This window comes from Cimex lectularius, unplaced genomic scaffold (genome assembly GCF_000648675.2).
Source record: "Cimex lectularius strain Harlan isolate CLEC.00 unplaced genomic scaffold, Clec_2.1 scaffold39, whole genome shotgun sequence".
Taxonomy (NCBI): Eukaryota; Metazoa; Arthropoda; class Insecta; order Hemiptera; family Cimicidae; genus Cimex; species Cimex lectularius.
Window position 1 is genome coordinate 345,600 of NW_019392653.1, and position 18,484 is coordinate 364,083.

General features: G+C 33.5%; 2 protein-coding genes across 8 annotated transcripts in view; one reads left to right on the forward strand and one right to left on the reverse strand.

Moving 5' to 3' along the window:
- Window positions 1-11,132, reverse strand: part of LOC106671127 (transmembrane protein 184B) — a 24,394-nt gene extending 13,262 nt beyond the window's left edge. For both annotated transcript variants that reach the window (XM_014401961.2, XM_014401962.2), the window contains exons 1-2: window positions 10,797-11,132; window positions 5,273-5,419 (exon numbers count right to left, since the gene is read on the reverse strand). In XM_014401961.2, coding sequence (XP_014257447.1) covers window positions 5,273-5,416 — 144 coding nt within the window. In that variant the 5' untranslated portion in view covers window positions 5,417-5,419; window positions 10,797-11,132. The remainder of the gene's footprint in view (window positions 1-5,272; window positions 5,420-10,796) is intronic.
- Window positions 11,133-12,230: 1,098 nt separating this feature from the next.
- Window positions 12,231-16,105, forward strand: LOC106671155 (cytochrome c oxidase subunit 6B1-like). Of its 6 annotated transcripts, none has more exons than XM_014402029.2 (3): window positions 12,473-12,667; window positions 15,541-15,639; window positions 15,697-16,105. In XM_014402029.2, exons 1-3 carry the CDS (start codon window positions 12,624-12,626, stop codon window positions 15,863-15,865), a joined length of 312 nt encoding a protein of 103 aa, XP_014257515.1. In that variant the 5' UTR covers window positions 12,473-12,623; the 3' UTR covers window positions 15,866-16,105. The 6 variants fall into 6 exon arrangements, with proteins under 6 accessions (XP_014257512.1, XP_014257513.1, XP_014257515.1 ...); XM_014402030.2 differs by lacking the exon at window positions 12,473-12,667 and adding an exon at window positions 13,427-13,535; XM_014402026.2 differs by lacking the exons at window positions 15,541-15,639; window positions 15,697-16,105 and adding an exon at window positions 13,984-15,354 and having other exon boundaries at window positions 12,231-12,667.
- The last annotated feature ends 2,379 nt before the right edge of the window (window positions 16,106-18,484 follow it).

Here is an 18,484-nt window from a genome sequence, read left to right on the forward strand (position 1 = left end):
GGACGGGTGTCCATGAACTACACCTCTCCCCGGAGGACGCTGGAAACCACATCCTGGAGAACATTTACACGACGAGGTAGGGAGGAAATGCGTGCCGTGTCGGTATTCGGGGTGGGAATTGAAAGTTTCCCTGACATTTAGAATCTCCTTGAAAACCCTCGGTCAAAATGTCCGGTTTTTTGGATTTAATTTCAATTTGTAGATTGTGCGAGTCGTACTCATAATCCATGGATCTGCCGTTCCTCGCTGTTTTTCTTTGCTTCTCAAGTCCAACAAAACCACCTGATTATTATTTACACTTTATAATTTAAGTAGAATCAAGGCTGTAATTTCTATGGTCTATGGTGCTCTTTACGTCATGGGTCCGCCCCTTTAAATCTAATTAAGCAAAACCGCCATGGATTTTTTAATTTGTCAATTTCCTTTCAACATTGATGGAAAAAGAGAAAATAAAAAATTCCAGTTTTCCCTTGCTCTTTATTCTCTAAAACTATTTTAGGTTTGCCAATCAATCATGGGTCCTCCTAGTCTCGCTTCCTGTTATTAAAATTAAGCACAAAACACCATTTTTTTGTTTATCGATTTCTTCTCAAGATAGGCGAGGTAAATCGATTAATTCAGGCTTGTCCTATCGTCCTAACGGTCTAAAACTATTTCGAGTTGTCGGTCCGTCTAGTCTCGCTTCCTGTGTATTTTATTAAGCAAAACACGACATGGATTTTTGTAATTTATCAATTACTTCTCAAAATTTGCGAGGAAAATCAATGAACTCAGGCTTGTCCTATCGTTCTAACGGTCTAAAACTATTTTGGGTTAGATTATCAACCGTGGGTCCGTCCAGATTCGCTTCCTGTATATCTTATCTAGCAAAAAACGACATGGATTTTTGTAATTTATCAATTCTTCTCAAAATTTGCGAGGGAAATCGATGAACTCAGGCTTGTCCTATCGTTCTAACGGTCTCTAATATATATATATCCAGTCCAGATTCGCTTCCTGTCTAATTTTATTTGAAATTAGATAATAAGTACAGGGATCTGCCTAGTGTCGTTAACTACAATATAAATCACCAAGCCAAACGCCACGGATTTTTTAATTTGTCACTTCCTTTCCAAAATTTACGAGGAAATCGATTTATTCAACCTTACTTACATCCTTACTTTCTACATCTATCTTCGTTCTGATTATCAGCCGTCGGTTCACCTAGGCTCGCTGCCTTTCATATATTTACAGTCTAAATTTATCGACTATATATTTTACATTTTTGATTATTTGATTAGAATCAAATCAAATGTTATTATGGTCTAAACTTATTAGGGGTTTGATTGTCAAAGGTCCGCCAGGTCTCGCTGCCTCTTATATATTTACAGTCTAAATTTATCGACTACATATTTTACATTTTTGATTATTTGATTAGAATCAAATCAAATGTTATTATGGTCTAAACTTATAAGGGGTTTGATTGTCAAGGGTCCGCCTGGTCTCGCTGCTTAAAAAAACTAAACCTACTTCCAACTTGTCAGAATTCCAGCCTTATCATTCATATTATAGATCCGATCGTCAATGTCATAGGGTCCGCCTAGCCTCGTCACGTTTTCAAAGAGACCAGCTATCAAAACATCACCCTGAGCTTAGGAAAAATCAATTATTACAAGTTTGTTCCTTGTGCATTGATTTTTTCGTCTCTCTCTCTCTCTCTCTCTCTATATATATATATATATATATATATATATATATATATCCTCTCTCTTTTTCTCTTTAATTCAAATCAGTCGTTATTCTTGACATAATTCCGTTCCAAGAGTTCGGGCTTGCTTGGTCTCGTTCTGTCTTCTTTAATTTTATTAAGCTACGGAATAAATTTAAGATGTTAGATAAATTACAGGTAACCTTGTCAAGACCGGAATGATTTTTTTTTCCATATTTTCCGCATAATAAAATCAAATCAATTCTATGTAGAGCATAGTAGACTGATATACACCCATGATTAACTGACACTGTTTTATTATTTTCTGTGTTAATGGTTTGCGGAATCATTTGTTCCACCATATCGTTTTCTAATGCAAAACCGCATACTTATGAAGAATCCTTCGAAGATATTCCCCGGCCTTTATCTTCAACCAAGCGAGACGCCGTTAAAAAAAGACCTAAAGAACCGTTTCATATTTTTTTTAAAATAGGTTGTATAATCTTTAATTGAGCAGAAAAATCCTTTAAAAGACAACAAAATTTTTTAAACCAAACCAATGTGAAAAATAATCCAAAATAGATAGATTACCAAAGCCTATGACATAAACCAAAATGTACCGATTATCCATCGGAGATAAGGCCACAGATTTCCCTATTAGACCAAAACATAATGCTGAACCGACAAAGCGAGATAAAACGGACCAGAATGAAAACTTTCCACCTGAATAACTTACTAATTCAAAAAAAAAAAATTAAATAATTTAATTTTTTTGTCACTTTTGTAATTCAATTTTTGACTCTTCACATTATCTTATGTTGATTCTTTTTAGGTAAACAATCCTTGATACTTAAATTTTATTATGAAATTCTTCACTCGACATCATCAATATTATTTACATCTCTTCCTTTAATTTAAAAAAAAAGCCTTAATTCACTTGTATGGCCTAGTGTATGAGACCAAATTTACTACCTAACAAATTTTTATTTGGGCTAGTTACTTCAAATTTGTCAAAGCAAGCAACAATTCCCTTTTGAAAATTGCAAAATCACTTTGAAATGCAAAAACCTAACCCTGCCTAACCCTAGCCTAACTTGTCCCCTCCTTAACGTAGCATAACCCTAACCTAACTCTAATCTGTGCAGTCACTAATCTAACATAGCCCTAACAAAACTCAAGCAAAATTCAACCTTTTCCAACCTAACCTAGCATAACCCTAATCAAACCTGAACATAATTTAAGCTGTACCGTCCATAAACTAACATAACCCCAACACTGCCTTACCCTAACCAACTCTAACATAATCTAAGGTGAACCGTCCCTAACCTAGTATATCCCTAACTGTGTCTACCCGAAGAAAGCCTAATATAATCTAACATTAACCCTAACCAATCAGTAAGATAAACAAACCATAACCTAACATAGCCTTAGCCATATCTAGCCCAACTATAACCAAACTCTAATATAACACTTACTCTACCTAATGGTCTGAAATGACCCAGGACTAATTATGGATAAGAAACTAACTTTTAATGCTTATATAAATAAAACCAATGATGTTGTATGCGAGCCCCGTTTGCGATCTTACCTGCACAACTAATTTTAGGAAACTTCAACGCGTCCAAAGTAGGATCCTAAAATAAGTCCTTTTGCACGAAAAAGCCGTGTTACCTTCCAGTAGACGAAAAAATGAAATTGAAAACAAATTAATTTTACCTGCTCAAGCGCAAATTTCATTTGCAGACCAATAGGCAATTATGACATCGATGTACCCTGCTAATTTAATGCAATGTAAATAGTAAAAATGTTAATAGAAACTCTTATAAAGTTTACAAAGCCCTGTTGCCTTTTGCACTTCAATAAAACATTTTCTATATTCCACTACTTTCTACTGTTTTATTCAATTACAATATTGTTATTAGTCCAATTGGGTAAGTTTGGTATCATGTGTCCGCCCAGTCTCGCTGCTTGTTGTAAAATCAAATCTATAAACCGTTATTTTCCGTTATCCATATTTTGAACTACTGTTGAAGTAGGATCAAACCTTAATAATTGCTAAATTCATTAGTTTCGTGGTCCGTTTGACCAATTAATATCTTACAATTAATTAAGGTTTTCAGTTGAGATAAAAAAGTCAATGGCACGAGCGGGATTCGAACCCACGATCTTCGGCTTGATACGCCGCTGCTCTACCACTTGAGCTATCGTGACCTCTGAGGTCTTAGCCGAAGATCGTGGGTTCGAATCCCGCTCGTGCCATTCTTTTTTTTATCTCAACTGAAAATCTTAATTAATTGCTTAATGATTGCTATACGCTTTATGTTTGGACTTGATTATCACTGTCATGGGTCCGCCAATGTATGTTTAATTATACTTGTGCACAATTTAAATTATTTTTATTTATTTATGTTGAATCAATTGTGGGTTCAATTATCACTCGAATGGGCCAGCCGGATCTCGCAGCTTTTATCCGTTCTATAAAGACCTACTTATTCACTATTTGCTATGTAATCTATTTTTATTATTTAACTAGTATCAAACCTTATTGATTTTTTTTTGTACGACCAGATTTTCTGTAGGTTTTTATCAGGTCTTGTTTGCCTCGCTAACGTTCAAAACGATCAAAATTTTTCAATGTGATAATTTTTTTCAGATTTACGTGGAAAATCAATTAACTCAAGCTTATCCTATCGTCCTAACGGTCCTAACCGTGGGTCCGTCCAGTCTCGCTTCTCCTGTATATCTTATTAAGCAAAAAACGACACGGATTTTTGTAATTTATCAATTTCTTCTCGTGATTGGCGTAGGAAATCGATTAATTCAAGCTTGTCCTGTCGTCCTAACTGTCTAAAACTATTTTGTGTTTGATGAGCGGCCTTGAGTCCGCCCAGTCTCGCTTCCTCTTATTGAAATCAAGCATAAAATACGATAGATTTTTTTTTTTAATTTTTCACTTGCTTTTCAAGATTGACGAGAAAATCGATTAATTCTAATCTGTTCTTGCATTGATACGTTTTGAATTCGTCTTGCGTCTGATAAACAGCCATGGGTCCGCCTAGTCTTGCTTCCTGTTATTGAAATTAGGCCCAAAACGCCATGTGAATTTAAATTTGTCACTTTCTTTTCAAGATTGAAGGTAAAATTGATTAATTCGAGATTGTCCTTACATCCTTACGCTCTAAAACTATTTTGGGCTCGTTATCTACCATGCGCCGCCTAGTCTCGCTTCCCAGTGTTAATTTCTGTTACAATGACCGGGGGGTTAAAGGTTAAAACTTCATTTTATTTACTATTTAATTAGAACCAAACGTTACAATTTTTATGGACTAATTTATTATGGGGTTTGTTGCCACTTATGTCTAGTCCTGCTGTTTGTTGGAATTAATGGCCTTGATAAAAATTTCTTACAGTTCACAATGTATACAAATCAAATTACATCGACTAAATCCTCAATAAATTTATACTGGGCCTTTAGGCGTTCATATTTTGACTTGTCCCGTTTCTCCCAGAGGAAGAACGTACTTTGGAATAAACGGACTTACTTAACTTAAGAGTACTTTTTTATGCCATTCCGAAAAGACTCACTTGGTGGCAGGTGAGGAAGAGAGCGAGCCAGACGGCCACACCGGCCATCCACTGGGCCAGTTTCGTCTGGAGGAAAATCCCGGAACCAGGACCGCTCCACGCCACTATCGTCCTTTCCGTCACGTTCGGCTCCGTGGTAGACATGCTCTGAAAATAGAAAAGAAAAACTATGAGAAGTGAGGTGAACAAAAAAAGAAAACCTTTTTCCTTTAGTTTTGGAGCTTCAATTTTTTTCATACGTCGAAAACACTCCAGTGACATTAAACAGATAATAAAAATTCTTATATCTTATCTCAGAGTTTTAGCACGTTTGAAGACGTTTTGAACGTCACACAGAGGACACAATATAATCTACATATAATCCATGCAGTAGAAATGTTTCAGGTTTAAAAATATTGAAAATAAAATTCTTTTGGTCAGAATCTTATAGTGTAATTTTTTCTGACAATTTTTCCAAACGAATAACCAGCGATACAATAAACTAAATTAGCTTCGAATTATATAAGAAAGGTTCTTTTAAGTCAAATAATCATATTGATAATGATATTTATTGTGAAGATTCGCTGGGATCGATTTCAATATTGGTTACGACATCATATCAAGATTACCCATCATTCCATAACAATTTTAACAATTATACAATTAAAGTATTATCCTCGAAAATTTCCCAAGGTATGAGGTTTGAATCATTGAATTTAAGCGTTAATCTTAACGCTTAACGCAACGGAATTCCCAAAGACAGAATCAGTCTTGTCTTTCGTGAGAAACAACCCGCAAACCGGCTTTTGGATAAAATTGGAAAGGGTTTCAGATTCTCAAATTGGCCAGATAAAATTGGACCCAGCAGGGCAAATTCGGAGTGTTTCAAGTGAGGAATTAAGGCAGAGGGGTCAATCGATCGCGGTCAATTGGTTCGCAACGAGAGATTGACTGGTGTCGTTCGTGCCTAGCAAAAGATGCCTCAAGGTTCCTACAAATTGGACGGCTGAATTTTTCACAAGTGGCAAAAATCTACGGCCTAGGGAAAACCATAAAAAGTGTTAAAAAACACAGATAAAATCTTTAACAGAATCCTGCTTCACAAATCGACCTGAATCTAGAAAAAAAATCCTTTACTTTTAATTGTCTTATAAAACCTGACCAATTAGAAAAATTAATATACGAGACAAAATACTCAGACTGGCAAGTTTGTTCTAATTCTACGGACTTTTATGAGGATCATATTTGCTTTTTTAATTACTACCCAACGGAGATATACTGCCCACTCTACTACTACGCTTTGCTGATTTTATAGGCTTGCATAACCAATTCAACTACTTTAGAAGTGTGCCATTTCAAAGAAAATTAGAAACAAACAAATTAATACCATTTTTCTGGACAAGCGGTTGTCACAAAAGTATCAACTTATTTAACTGAGCTATGAAATATTTAGGCATATTTTATAAAAGATTGATTTTATTAATGTGATTGATTTTAAAAATAAATGTATATTTCAGGGACATTTCAAGCCTTACATTTATCAGTTACATCATCAATTATCAAAATTTTTTCAATATGATCCTAAAATCCTTCCTGTCAAAATGAATATGATTTATAGAAAAGAAAGATATCTATCCAGGATGACAATTTCATTGGGAGGCTAAAAAACCCCCTAGTTTTGCCTTATAGCTCCAACATGATTATATTTTACAACAATAACAAAAATGAGTATTTTCAACATTATAACGTGTCAGTTCAATACATACATTTTCAGTTCTATCATCAACGGCCAACCTTTTTAATATGGTCCTAGAAATCCTAAGGTTTTTACTTTACTGTCAGCAAAAATATGATTTATAGAAAAAAAGATGTATTTCCAGGATATGACATGTCAGTTCAACACATACATTATCTGTTCTACTATCAATGGTCGACCTTTTTAAAATCATCATAAAAATCCTAAGGTTTTGTTCTTATTGTCAACATGAATTTGATTTATAGAAAAGATATCTTTCCAGATGACATGTCTATTCAAGCCCTACATTAACATTTTTTCCATGGGATACTAAAAGCCCTAAAATTTTCCTTTATTTCCGAGATTTTTATAATACACGAAAAGTTTATTCCCAAGACTATAACATTTCAGTTCAAGCCGTACATTGGGGGGCTAAAAAACCCTAGTTTTGCCTAATTTCTCCAACATGAATATAATTTACAACAACAACAACAAAAGTGTATTTTCAACACTATAACATGTCAGTTCAACACGTACATTACCAGTTCTATCATCAATGGTCAACCTTTTTAACATGATCCTAAAAATCCTAAGGGTTTTGCCTTATTGTCAACATGAATATGATTTATAGAAAAGAAAGATGTCTTTCCAGGATGACATGTCAAATCAAGCCCTACATTAACATTTTTTCCATGGGATATTAAAAACCCTAAAGTTTTCCTTTATTTCCGAGACTATTATAATACACAAAAAAGTTTATTCCCAAGACTAACATTCCAATTCAAGCCATACTGTGTTTTTTTAGCCTCCCAATGAAAATATGTTAATGTACGCCTTGAATTGATAAGTTATTGGAAATAAAATTTTTTGTATCGGGTTGTCCGGAAAATAATGCAGGATTTTAAGTTTTCATTAAAAAAAATCTATATAAAATATTCTGTTTACGTTTACAGGATTACTCATNTTATTTTGATTAAAGAACATTGCTTTAAAGTAACTAGTTTCTTTTTTTTTGTTTAATACCAAAATCCTGCATTATTTTCCGGACAACCCAATAGATCATAATTATCTTGGAAAAAAGCAAAACTTTAAGGTTTTTTAGTGTCCCATGGAAAAAATCCTAATGTAGGGCTTGTATTGACATGTCATATCTCGGAAAGGCATCTTTTTTTTTCTATAAACCATATTCAGCCATTAACAGTTTTTCCAAGGGATACTAAAAACCATAAAGTTTTGCTTTATTTCCAAGATTATTATGGTCGACCTTTTTAATAAGATCCTGAAAATGTCAACCACTTACTTACAAAAAAGTAAGATGTTCAAATCAAACCCTACATGAATATTTTTTCCACGGGTTACTAAAGTTACCAAGTTTACCTAAGTTTTGCTTTATAATTTCTAAGATTATTATGATTTACAAAAAAAAATATATTTCCAAAACTATACATTATCATTTCAACCCTACACTACCTGATTTACCAAAAGTGATCAATTTTGTTCAATAGGATGCAAAAAAAAAGCACATGAGGTAAAAAAACTTTAATGTTAGCTTTATTTATTTTTAACTAATCGTATTGGTACTCGTAAAAAAAGAAAAGTAACTTTTTAATGTTCACTGTATAGAGACTTTTTACTGTAAATCAGGCTCGTATTATCATAAAACTAAATATCATGGTTACTTATTAACGATTAATTAATCTATTGTTTGAAATTATTTGTCGAAATATAGAACTAAATAATTATAATCATATGGACAATAAGTTATTTTTTCCGGGAATGAGTACTGTATGGATGTATTTATGTGTATGAATGTATTTATTTGTATGAATGTAGTGTTTGAAAGGATAAATAGAATATAGACATAGTTTGGGGCTGAAATGACCTAGATGTCGGAAGCCCCAATAAAATAAAATAAAATAAATAAATAAAATTTAAAAAAAAAGTTTTTTTAATGTTCTTATTGAATAATGTTATTCATGGTTAATATTTTTGTTTGATTATTCCTTTCTTTGTTAATAATCATAATCAAATCTAAAAAATAGCGTCCAGTCACTAATGATGAAACAGTTAAGTATAGGACTTGATTAACATTAAGTAATAAGGCAAAACGTCAGGGTTTTTAAAGAGCTATTGAACAAGGCAATAAGGTGGAGATAGAAATAGCGTGTGGTATGGTAAATTACCTTTCTCTTTTGGAAAATTGTAATCAAATTTGTCAATAAGGTTGAACTTCAGGGTATTTATCATGTTGGAGGGGAGCATTCATTAGTGTGAAATTAGTAGGGCTTGAAATGACATATTTCCATGGAAATGCATCTTTCTTTTTGTAAATTATATATTGTTTTTTGATATCCTATTGAACAATGCTGATCCTTGATGTTAGAACAAAACGAATGGGACTTTTAAATCTATGTCATAAGCTGAGAAGACATCTTACTTTGTTATAAACATAATAGTGACGATAATGCTAAACTTGGGTGTTTTTAGCATACTCCTAACATAACACAGATGATGTAAAAACATATGGAACATATGGATATAAAAACATATGGAGATATCTTTCATTTGTTGGAAATCATCATCGAATTGGCAGTAAGGATGAACTGCATAGTTTTTGAAATCTTATTGAACAGGGATGATGATAAAACATAACAAATTGGACTTTTTATGTTGTCGTAAATTGCTAAATCTTACTTTGTAATGAATCATAATATTCAAAGTAATTGGTCAAGCGGACCACGAAAAATAGTGAATTGACAGTAATCCTAAACTTGGGTGTTTTTAGCATACTCCTAGCATAAAATGACGGCATGACATGGACATAATCCTTTGTTTTTTTGTTTTTTGAAAATCATAATCCAACAGGTAGTAAGGCTGAACTGAGTTTTTGGTATCTTATTTATCAGGAGTTGTCAAAAGATGATAAAACATAGCAAATTGGACTTTTAAATGTTGTCGTAATCTGGGAAGACATCTTACTTTGTAATGAATCATAATATTGACAGTATGCTAAATTTGGGTGTTTTTAGCATACTCCTAGCATACAAAGATGGCATGACATCGGCAGAAACCTTTATTGTTTTTTGAAAATCATAATGAAATTGGCAGTAAGGCTGAACTGAGTTTTTGGTATCTTGTTGATCAAGAGGGATCACAGATGATGATTGTGCTTTAATGTTGTCATAACCTGGGAAGACATCTTACTTTGTTATAAATCATAAACATATCGAAAATAAAACTAAAATTGGGAGTTTTGTACAAAATTAATCACGACAAATGTGGGACTTGAAATGACATGTCATTTCTTGAAAATGAACGGGAGGGAGGTTTTTAATGACATTAGTTTCTTGCATGCAAGTTTTGACGTTTTCTCAATTATACGTTGTTTTTTATGTTCGGAGCTTAATTTATGCCGTGGAAGTTTGACTTGGTTAGAAATTAACCGATTTGAATGTGAACAATTGAAACCTGGAAGTGAAAGTCGCCAGGCAAACCGCCTTCCGCCTGTCCTCTGGAAACTTACCAACGGTGAATCCATCATCGTGGATGTTGCACAAACAATTTTGTAATCCTTTCGAGGAAGTGTTTAGACAAAAAATGTCAATTAGTCCAGTTCTTTATGTAAGTTTAAAACAATGTGGCAAATAGAACGAAAAGAATGTTTGCTGAACGATATGCCAAGAGGCTGAAGAACTTGACCTCGTAGCATATGTCTGCATACAATCGGCAGTCAAATCATAAAATAAGGACGACGTTACGGATAGGATTTATGTTTCGATCTGTTAATAAAATAATTTTAGTGTGACTTACGTTTTTCTTCTGTTATCCGTAGATTCTAGAATGAAAGGTGTTGTTGGATGGCTCAGGGGCTCCGAAGGCCCATCCGAATCGTTTGTCGCTGGCTAACTGCCGTCCGGTCGCGGTCACTGTCAAATTGTTTACGATCGCACAAGCATTTCATAAATTGACCTTTTTCTTTTGCTTTTTTTATGTCTGGGTCCCACTTAGGAACGAATGGCAAACAATTGAAACAGCATAACGGGAACACCAACACTGATGATCGACTTCTCTGGAACGGTGGCTCCCTCGAGTGACATTCGAAGAGGCGAACATGCGCAACCGAGTACGTGCTCCCACTCCACGTAGAAGCGGGTAAAAAAACACTTTTCAAAAAAATTTAAAATTCTTTCATACAATTCTTCAGAACTATTTAAAGTAAGCACTTATCAAAAAAATGAAACACTTTTTACGTACTAAAAACTTCCAACGTCTAACTTTAAAATTAGAAAACTTGTGGCATAGATGTACCTACTCGAGGACCGCCGCCATGATGAGCTTCCATTCATGTGGCTCTTTTTTCATAGAGCCCTTCAAAACTATTTAAAATAAGTATTTTTAGAAAAAATAAAACACTTTGGAATTAGTAAAAACTTCCAATCTCCAACATCAAAGTTATAAAACTATATAGGATATAGGATAGATGCGATATAGGAGCACCTACTCGAGGTATGATATGACTGCAGCCACGATGAACTTCCATCCATGTTGTCCCTCTTTCATACAATTATTCAAAACTATTTAAAATAAGCACTTTAAAAAAAAAAAAAAAAAAAACACTTTTTACTTAGGAAAAACTTCAACTACTACAACGTTCTATATTGGAACGATAATTCCATTATAGAAGTTGGAAAACTTGCGATATAGGAGTACCTATTCGAAGTATGATATGACCGTCATGATGAGTTTCCATGTAGCTCCTCTTTCATACAATTCTTCAAAACTTTAAAATAAGCATTTTTTTTAATGAAACACTTTGGACCTACAATTATTAAAAACTTCCAACGTCCAAATTCGAGGCTGGAAAATTTGCGATATACGAGTACTCGAAGTATGATATGACTGCTTCCGTCCATATGGCTCCTTTTCATACGATTCTTCAAAACTATTTAAAATAAGCACTTTTCAAAAAATGAAACACTTTGTGCATAGTAGAAACTTCCAACGTCCAACTTCGAAGTTGTAAAACTTGCAGTATACGAGTACTTCTTACTCGAAGTATTATATGACCGTCGCTATGATGAGATTCCATCCATGTTTCTCTACTCTTTCATACAAGTTTTTAAAACTATTTAAAACAAGCTATTTTCTTTTTACAGCTAATGCAATTCGGTAAATAGTAGTTCATGGGTTATTTATGATATCATAAGGTTCGAGGTTTGATCGATAACTAATAACCAAATCTATCTTTGATTTAAAATGCTTCCTTCTGTCCTCTTTCGCCAATTTTGTCTAAAATTGAATTTTTTTTAAATAAAAAAATCCAGAGGTTGTAAGACGATAATTGCCACTTTGTTTTGTGCATAGTTGATCCACTTTCACTGCAGGGTATGCTTTTTTAATTTATTGGCCTATTTTTGGATAGATTGACCACATCCGCTCATTGACGTCACGAACATTTTCAAACCCGGCCAGATGCATTTTTGTTTCAGTGCGGACCTGATCAAATTTGTTAACTTCAACTTTTCGAAATAGATTTTTTTTTTGTTAACTTCAGTTTAAAAGTGAGAGAGAGAGAGAGCAAAAAAGTCTTGCTTTGGAGTATTCCACAGTCGCTTTTATTATTTTCTTAAATAGTCCATGATGAAAGTCTCTCAAGATTTGATTCAGCAAGAGAAGAACGAGTAAGTGAGAAATCTTCTTTTCAAAGGAACTTTTTCTTCACCTTTATTTTCTTTCATTTATGATTTTTTTAAGTGTTTTACAATGTATTTAATAGTGGAGAAAATATGTGTAAATTGCTTTTTAAAAAATTCTCTTATATAAGAAAATAAGGCCAAAACTAAACTTTGTTACAATATACAGTTGTTAGTTTAGATTTCTGAATGTAAAAGGCTTAAAACATTTTATCTTGCTTTTTTTTTTGCTTATCCTTAGTTTTCCTTATTATTTTGAGCGATGATCTTCAAAAGTGTAGAATCGTTGGGCTCGTTTAGTTGAATTTCCAATAAATAAACACTTCATCTGTCATTGTCAGTAGGTCAATTTATAGTTTTAAGTTTATTAAATGTTTTATGTTGAATCTTAGGCTTAAAGTTATGTAAACGAAGTAGAATGGAAGGCACATGGCCCTCTGGCGATTTTTGATCTGGTGTCTGATCAGGAGTGAATAAAATTTATTGAATAGCTTATTTCAGCTATTTTTGTGTTTCGATAGAAAGTAGAAATAGCAAAAATCAATGGAAATTGTTTAAATAAATTGACATTATTGAAATTTGCCTAGTGGCCATGTTTGAAGGTTAGCGCTTTCCCTCCTGACGAAGTTTCTTTTGTCGGTTGTTCGAATTTAAATATATATTTTATTATTCTCATACATCTAAGCGTAAACGCGATTGTAGAAATGTTTTTTGACTTTTTTTTTCCATTTGGTAAAAATCGATGAAGAAGTAAGTTTGTCCTACGCGCCGGGTCAAACAGGCATTGTATTTTCATCACTTTCGTCTCTTTGGTGCTGGTCCCGATATTTTGTGAACCGTCTCGGTAACTGTTCAGGTATTATTTCAATTTTCTTCAAAATTTTAATTTCTATTTGGATATGACTTGAGTGAGGCTTTGTGAGGAAGCCGGTGGCCCTTTGAGAGAAGTGTTGAATTTTCGGTTTTGAGAGGTTCAGATAGTCAAAGGGTAAGGGTTATAAAAACGATAAGCCAGGCCAGTAGTGCCGATTTTGACTTAAAAATAAGGGAAGCAAAAAAGTTTCTATGTAGTATGTATTTTTTTGTGAATTATTGCAAGTGGTAATTTCCCATGGGAAGTCACCTTGCTCTTAGGACTATTATCCCCCATAGAGTAAAGATAATGAAGTAATTAAACGAATTAGTGGCATGGGTCCACAAGCCGTATCCTTAGGAATAATAATAATGATAATAATAATGTAATATTAAGTTGAGATGAGGGTTTGGGCGATCGGTCTCTTATGGGAAGCAGTTTCTGTGTGTAGGTCCGAAGAGATGGTGTACAGGTCGTCGAAGGCGGACGAGGAGGAGGAGGAGAGGGAGAGCCCGAGCAGCAAGACGCCACACAACGTGTTCAGGAACGATGGCAGCTTCTTGGAGATGTTCAAGAAAATGCAGGAGAAACAGCAGAAGGACAAGGAGGAGGTCGAGGCCGAAAAGTCCGCCGCCTCTTCGTCCAATACTTCTGCCGCCACCGCCCTGGGCCCTCTCAAGCACCCGTTCGTCGGGAAACGGCGCGGTGGTCGTGTCCTCCCGACTGGCAAAGTGAAAAAGGCCAAAGTCGAGGCCGACTCAGACGAGCCAGCACCGAAAGACGCCTGGTCCGTCTACCTGGCCGAGGTCAAGCGGTACAAAGAGACCACTTGTGAGGAAGATGGAAAAACTAGGCCGCTTGTCAAATAAACTTTTGAATAACCCTCCCTTCTAATTATAACTTATTATCGGGAGAATCTTTTTTTATTTAATTTTATTTTTATTTAATATCATTTGTAGATAGCACAGAATTCAATTTTATTATATATTACAATTAAGCTAAGCAATATTTTGTATTTTCTTTTTCTAAATAATTATAAAAGGTCTCCTTTTTATTATCAGCTTTCATCCCAATAAATACTTTCATAGAGGTCTTTAAAATTTAAATGTACTTCAAATAACTTCCACAGTTATTTAAAAGAATTCTACAATTAAAAGAATAAAACACTGATAATTTTTGGAGGCCTCATAAGTAATTAAATCAAGTATTAATTAATTATATGTATCATAAATCTCATATATTAAACTATCATAGGTTAATAAAATTATTACAAACATGATGTGATATTTATGAAATTACATAATTCGCTTTTATATAGGCTTTTTATTACAGTATATTTCTACCATAAACACCACTTTTCCATAGGCAGTCATGTCACATTTCTCGCATTTTTATTTATTTATTTTTTATTTGATTTTTAAATATTTGGAACAAGTTTATAAATCGATGCTTGACGTTGATAATGACTCAGAATTTCTCTTTGTGTGGAATTTTTCTGTTTCTTGGTGTATGCTGAATTTTTGTCTTTTTTTAAAATTTTATTTATTAATTTGTTTTAAGTATTTAATAGTCAAGTATAAGTCTGGGAGCGTTGATCTGTAATGCCATAATTTTCTTTGGCGTTCTATAATTTATCTTAAATTTTAATCTCCTGTTTGCACGATCAAAGTTCGGCTTATGCATATTCAATAGAAATTCACGTGTAAATGTTAGAAAATCTAGATTTATAAGGACAGTTTGCGAGTTCTTACTTCTCAAAATAAATCAATTGCTCTCAACAAAATTAGAAATTTTGAACTTTCTCTTTTGTTAAAAAATTGTTTTAAAAAAAATGTTTAGAGGAATTTGTGTCTAAGGAAGAGAGGGCTGAAAGGAGGTAAGTCGAAAGCGGGTTATTTCCTCCGATGACTATCTGAACCTCAATTTTAGGTATTCTTTTTAAACAATACGTTTCGTAGACGGCGTACTATGTTAGTCGTTGAATTGTGACATTGTTTTGTTTTCCTAGAATGCCTCCAATGGCCGTGATGGCATCTAAGACTGAAACCAAACAGGAGTTGCAGACAGCCCCTTATGATCCGCGATTCCCCAATCAGAACCAGAGCAAGTAAGTCCTAACCGTTTTAATAAAATAGTTTTGTCTTAACTTTTTTTTTCTTCGCAGGCACTGCTTTCAGAACTACATGGAATTCCACAGATGCAGGAAAGTGAAAGGTGAAGGATACGATCCTTGCAATTATTTCAAACGCGTCTACCTCTCTTTGTGCCCGAACAGTTGGGTCGAAAAGTGGGATTCTCAGATCGAAGAGGGAATATTCCCCCGTAAAATTTAAACAAAACAGTCATTTCTTGTTTACTTCTCTTGTAGTATGATAAAAAGGAATTATTAAAAAATTTTTTTCATTTTTAGTCCATTATCATATTACTTTTGTGTACAAATGTATAGTCAAAAGTTCAGATAAAATATTCGAATAAACTTTTCTCATACTGGTGATTGTAATTTTTTGAAGATATCGTCACACACTACATCAAAAATCTGTCCTGTAGAAAATAAAATTACTTTGCTTTATGAATTATGCATTCTTTAAAAATTTGACAATTTAATCAAACATACTTGAAAAGCTTCACTTTTCAAATTGTGTCCTGGAAAACCCATCTTCAGTTTTTGACTATGTGGATGTTGGATGAAAATTAGAATACAAATTGGTATAGGGGGGGGGGATGATGCTAAAAATTGACAAGATTTCCGATAAATCTATTCTAGTAAGTTCTTACGTTATAAAATAGAACGATTTATATTTAAATTTAAAAAATCCTGATCATCTTTCTTGAAATGTCAATAATAATATAGATTATAATTAATAAATGCATATTTGATTGCATGTACATATTCAATAATAATATAGATTATAATTAATAAATGCATATTTGATTGCATGTACATTTGTACAATTGTTAAGATGAAAAATTGACACATTTGACACCAGAGTAATGAGTATAAAATATACTAGATGATAATAGCAACTTGATTTGTAGGCCTGGTCTCTGTGGTTGAATCTCTTCTACAGTTACATTGTACGCAAATATGGCGCCAAAGTTAGGTGTTGGCGTCTACTGTGCTTTTTCGCAGAATATATACATGACTTGTTGTGTTATGCCTATCTTCTTGGACACCAACTCCTCCAATTAATTGAAACTAATAAATAATTATGAATAAATATATTAAAAAGTAAATACAACCAAACTGGCATGGCAGATGCCAAAAAGAAAAAAAACGAGACTAGACAACTTGAATAAAAGTGTCACATGGACAACATAATCAAATGCTTTTGACAGATCAGTATGTATGACTTCAACCTGGGACCCAAGTTTGATATTTTTAATAATAAATTCTTTAAATATTAATAAATTTGTAAGGGTTGACTTACCAGGAACAAATCCATGCTGAGCAACATTCACTGTTCTTTTTTTTAACCCTCCTCCTTTCCCAACTACACCTAAGGGAGATCCTATACTGGCAGAAGTGCCATACTCTAAACTTAATTCAAAAGGGCGCATGGGATTTGTTGTTTTGGGACTAAACTTCCCTCCTATTTCCTAGCTGGTTGCTGAGAAATTTGGAGGGGAAAGAGACTTAAAAAACTAGCTTTGAATTTATATAAACTAAATGGGTACTCCCTTGTTTCTTTCTCACATGTTAATTAATTAAATAATATAAGTAGGAGCTTAATTTAGTAACATATATAAGGTAAATTATGATCATATAGTCATACTTGAAACTTTTTCCGACAATTTTTCCAATATTCACCCTTATAAAAATAATTGATATACTACAACTTGATATGTTATAACTGATTCAAAAGGCTTTGGGACATTGTCAGGACTTGGAACATTATTATTATCTAAATTAATTATCCTTTTTATAAAAGGTCTTGGTCAAGATGAAAAAGTTCCTTTAATGAATGAATACCTTTATATTGTTGAGGAAAGTAATTTCACTGATTTCATGGATGCGTCAAGTATATTAATTATGAAATATTAATCCATTTATGTTTTAGTGGTCAATTGACCAAGTTACATCTTTCAATTAATTATTCTTTCTATGTAAGGCATTGGTTGAGATAAAAAAGCTATTGTCACAAGCAATTGGATTCTCAGCGACTTACAAAGTGGCCACGGGGAGCTGTTTTAGTGAAGTGATACTTGTTTTACTTATGAAATATTAATCCATTTACGTTTTAGTGGTCAATTGACCAAGTTACTTCTTTCAATTAATTATTATTTCTATGTAAGGTCTTGGTTGAAATAAAAAAGCCATTGTCACGAGCGGGATTCAAACCCATGACCTTCGGCTAAATGCACCACTACTCTACCACTTGTCCTATTCTGGCTTCAATCCTCTTGGACACCAACCTTCCATCTCAATCTACAACCTTTCGAATTTTACCTCTTTTTGCTATTTTTCAAATTATATCAATTATTCCATTTATATCAATTATATAAAAAATAAATTTGGATCATTGTCGCACTAGCTCAATTGGTTGGAGTAGCGGGGTATTGTGCCAAGTCGTGGGTTCGAATCCTGCTCGTGACTAACTTCTTCATCTCAACCAAGACCTTACATAAAAAGAATAATTAATTGAAATAATTAATATGGTCGATAAGACCACTAAACATAAATGGATTATTATCTAATTTTAACAATCTGTTTAGTAAGATATTCTCATGAATGTAACAAGAGAGGAGTGAGTGAATGGTTCAATAGCGAAATACCAAAAAATGACTTACAGATCAGGTCTAGATTCAAAAATTTGTTGGTTTTGATTAAATGTGGAATACTGAAGAAGTGAAGATTTAGGTTTTTTGGTTTTGAAGGTGTGACCACGAACCCGTTTTGAACGTTTGCGATGAGGTTCGTGAGGAGCGCTGCGTTCAAAATCGAGCCGATCAGT

Excerpts from the sequence above, each read along its gene's own strand:
- LOC106671155 (XM_014402026.2), top strand. The coding sequence starts at position 12,624 with ATGATGAAAGTCTCTCAAGATTTGATTCAGCAAGAGAAGAACGA. Across the intron at positions 12,668-13,983 it reads ATTCAGCAAGAGAAGAACGA|GTCCGAAGAGATGGTGTACA; the intron begins GTAAGTGAGAAA and ends TTCTGTGTGTAG.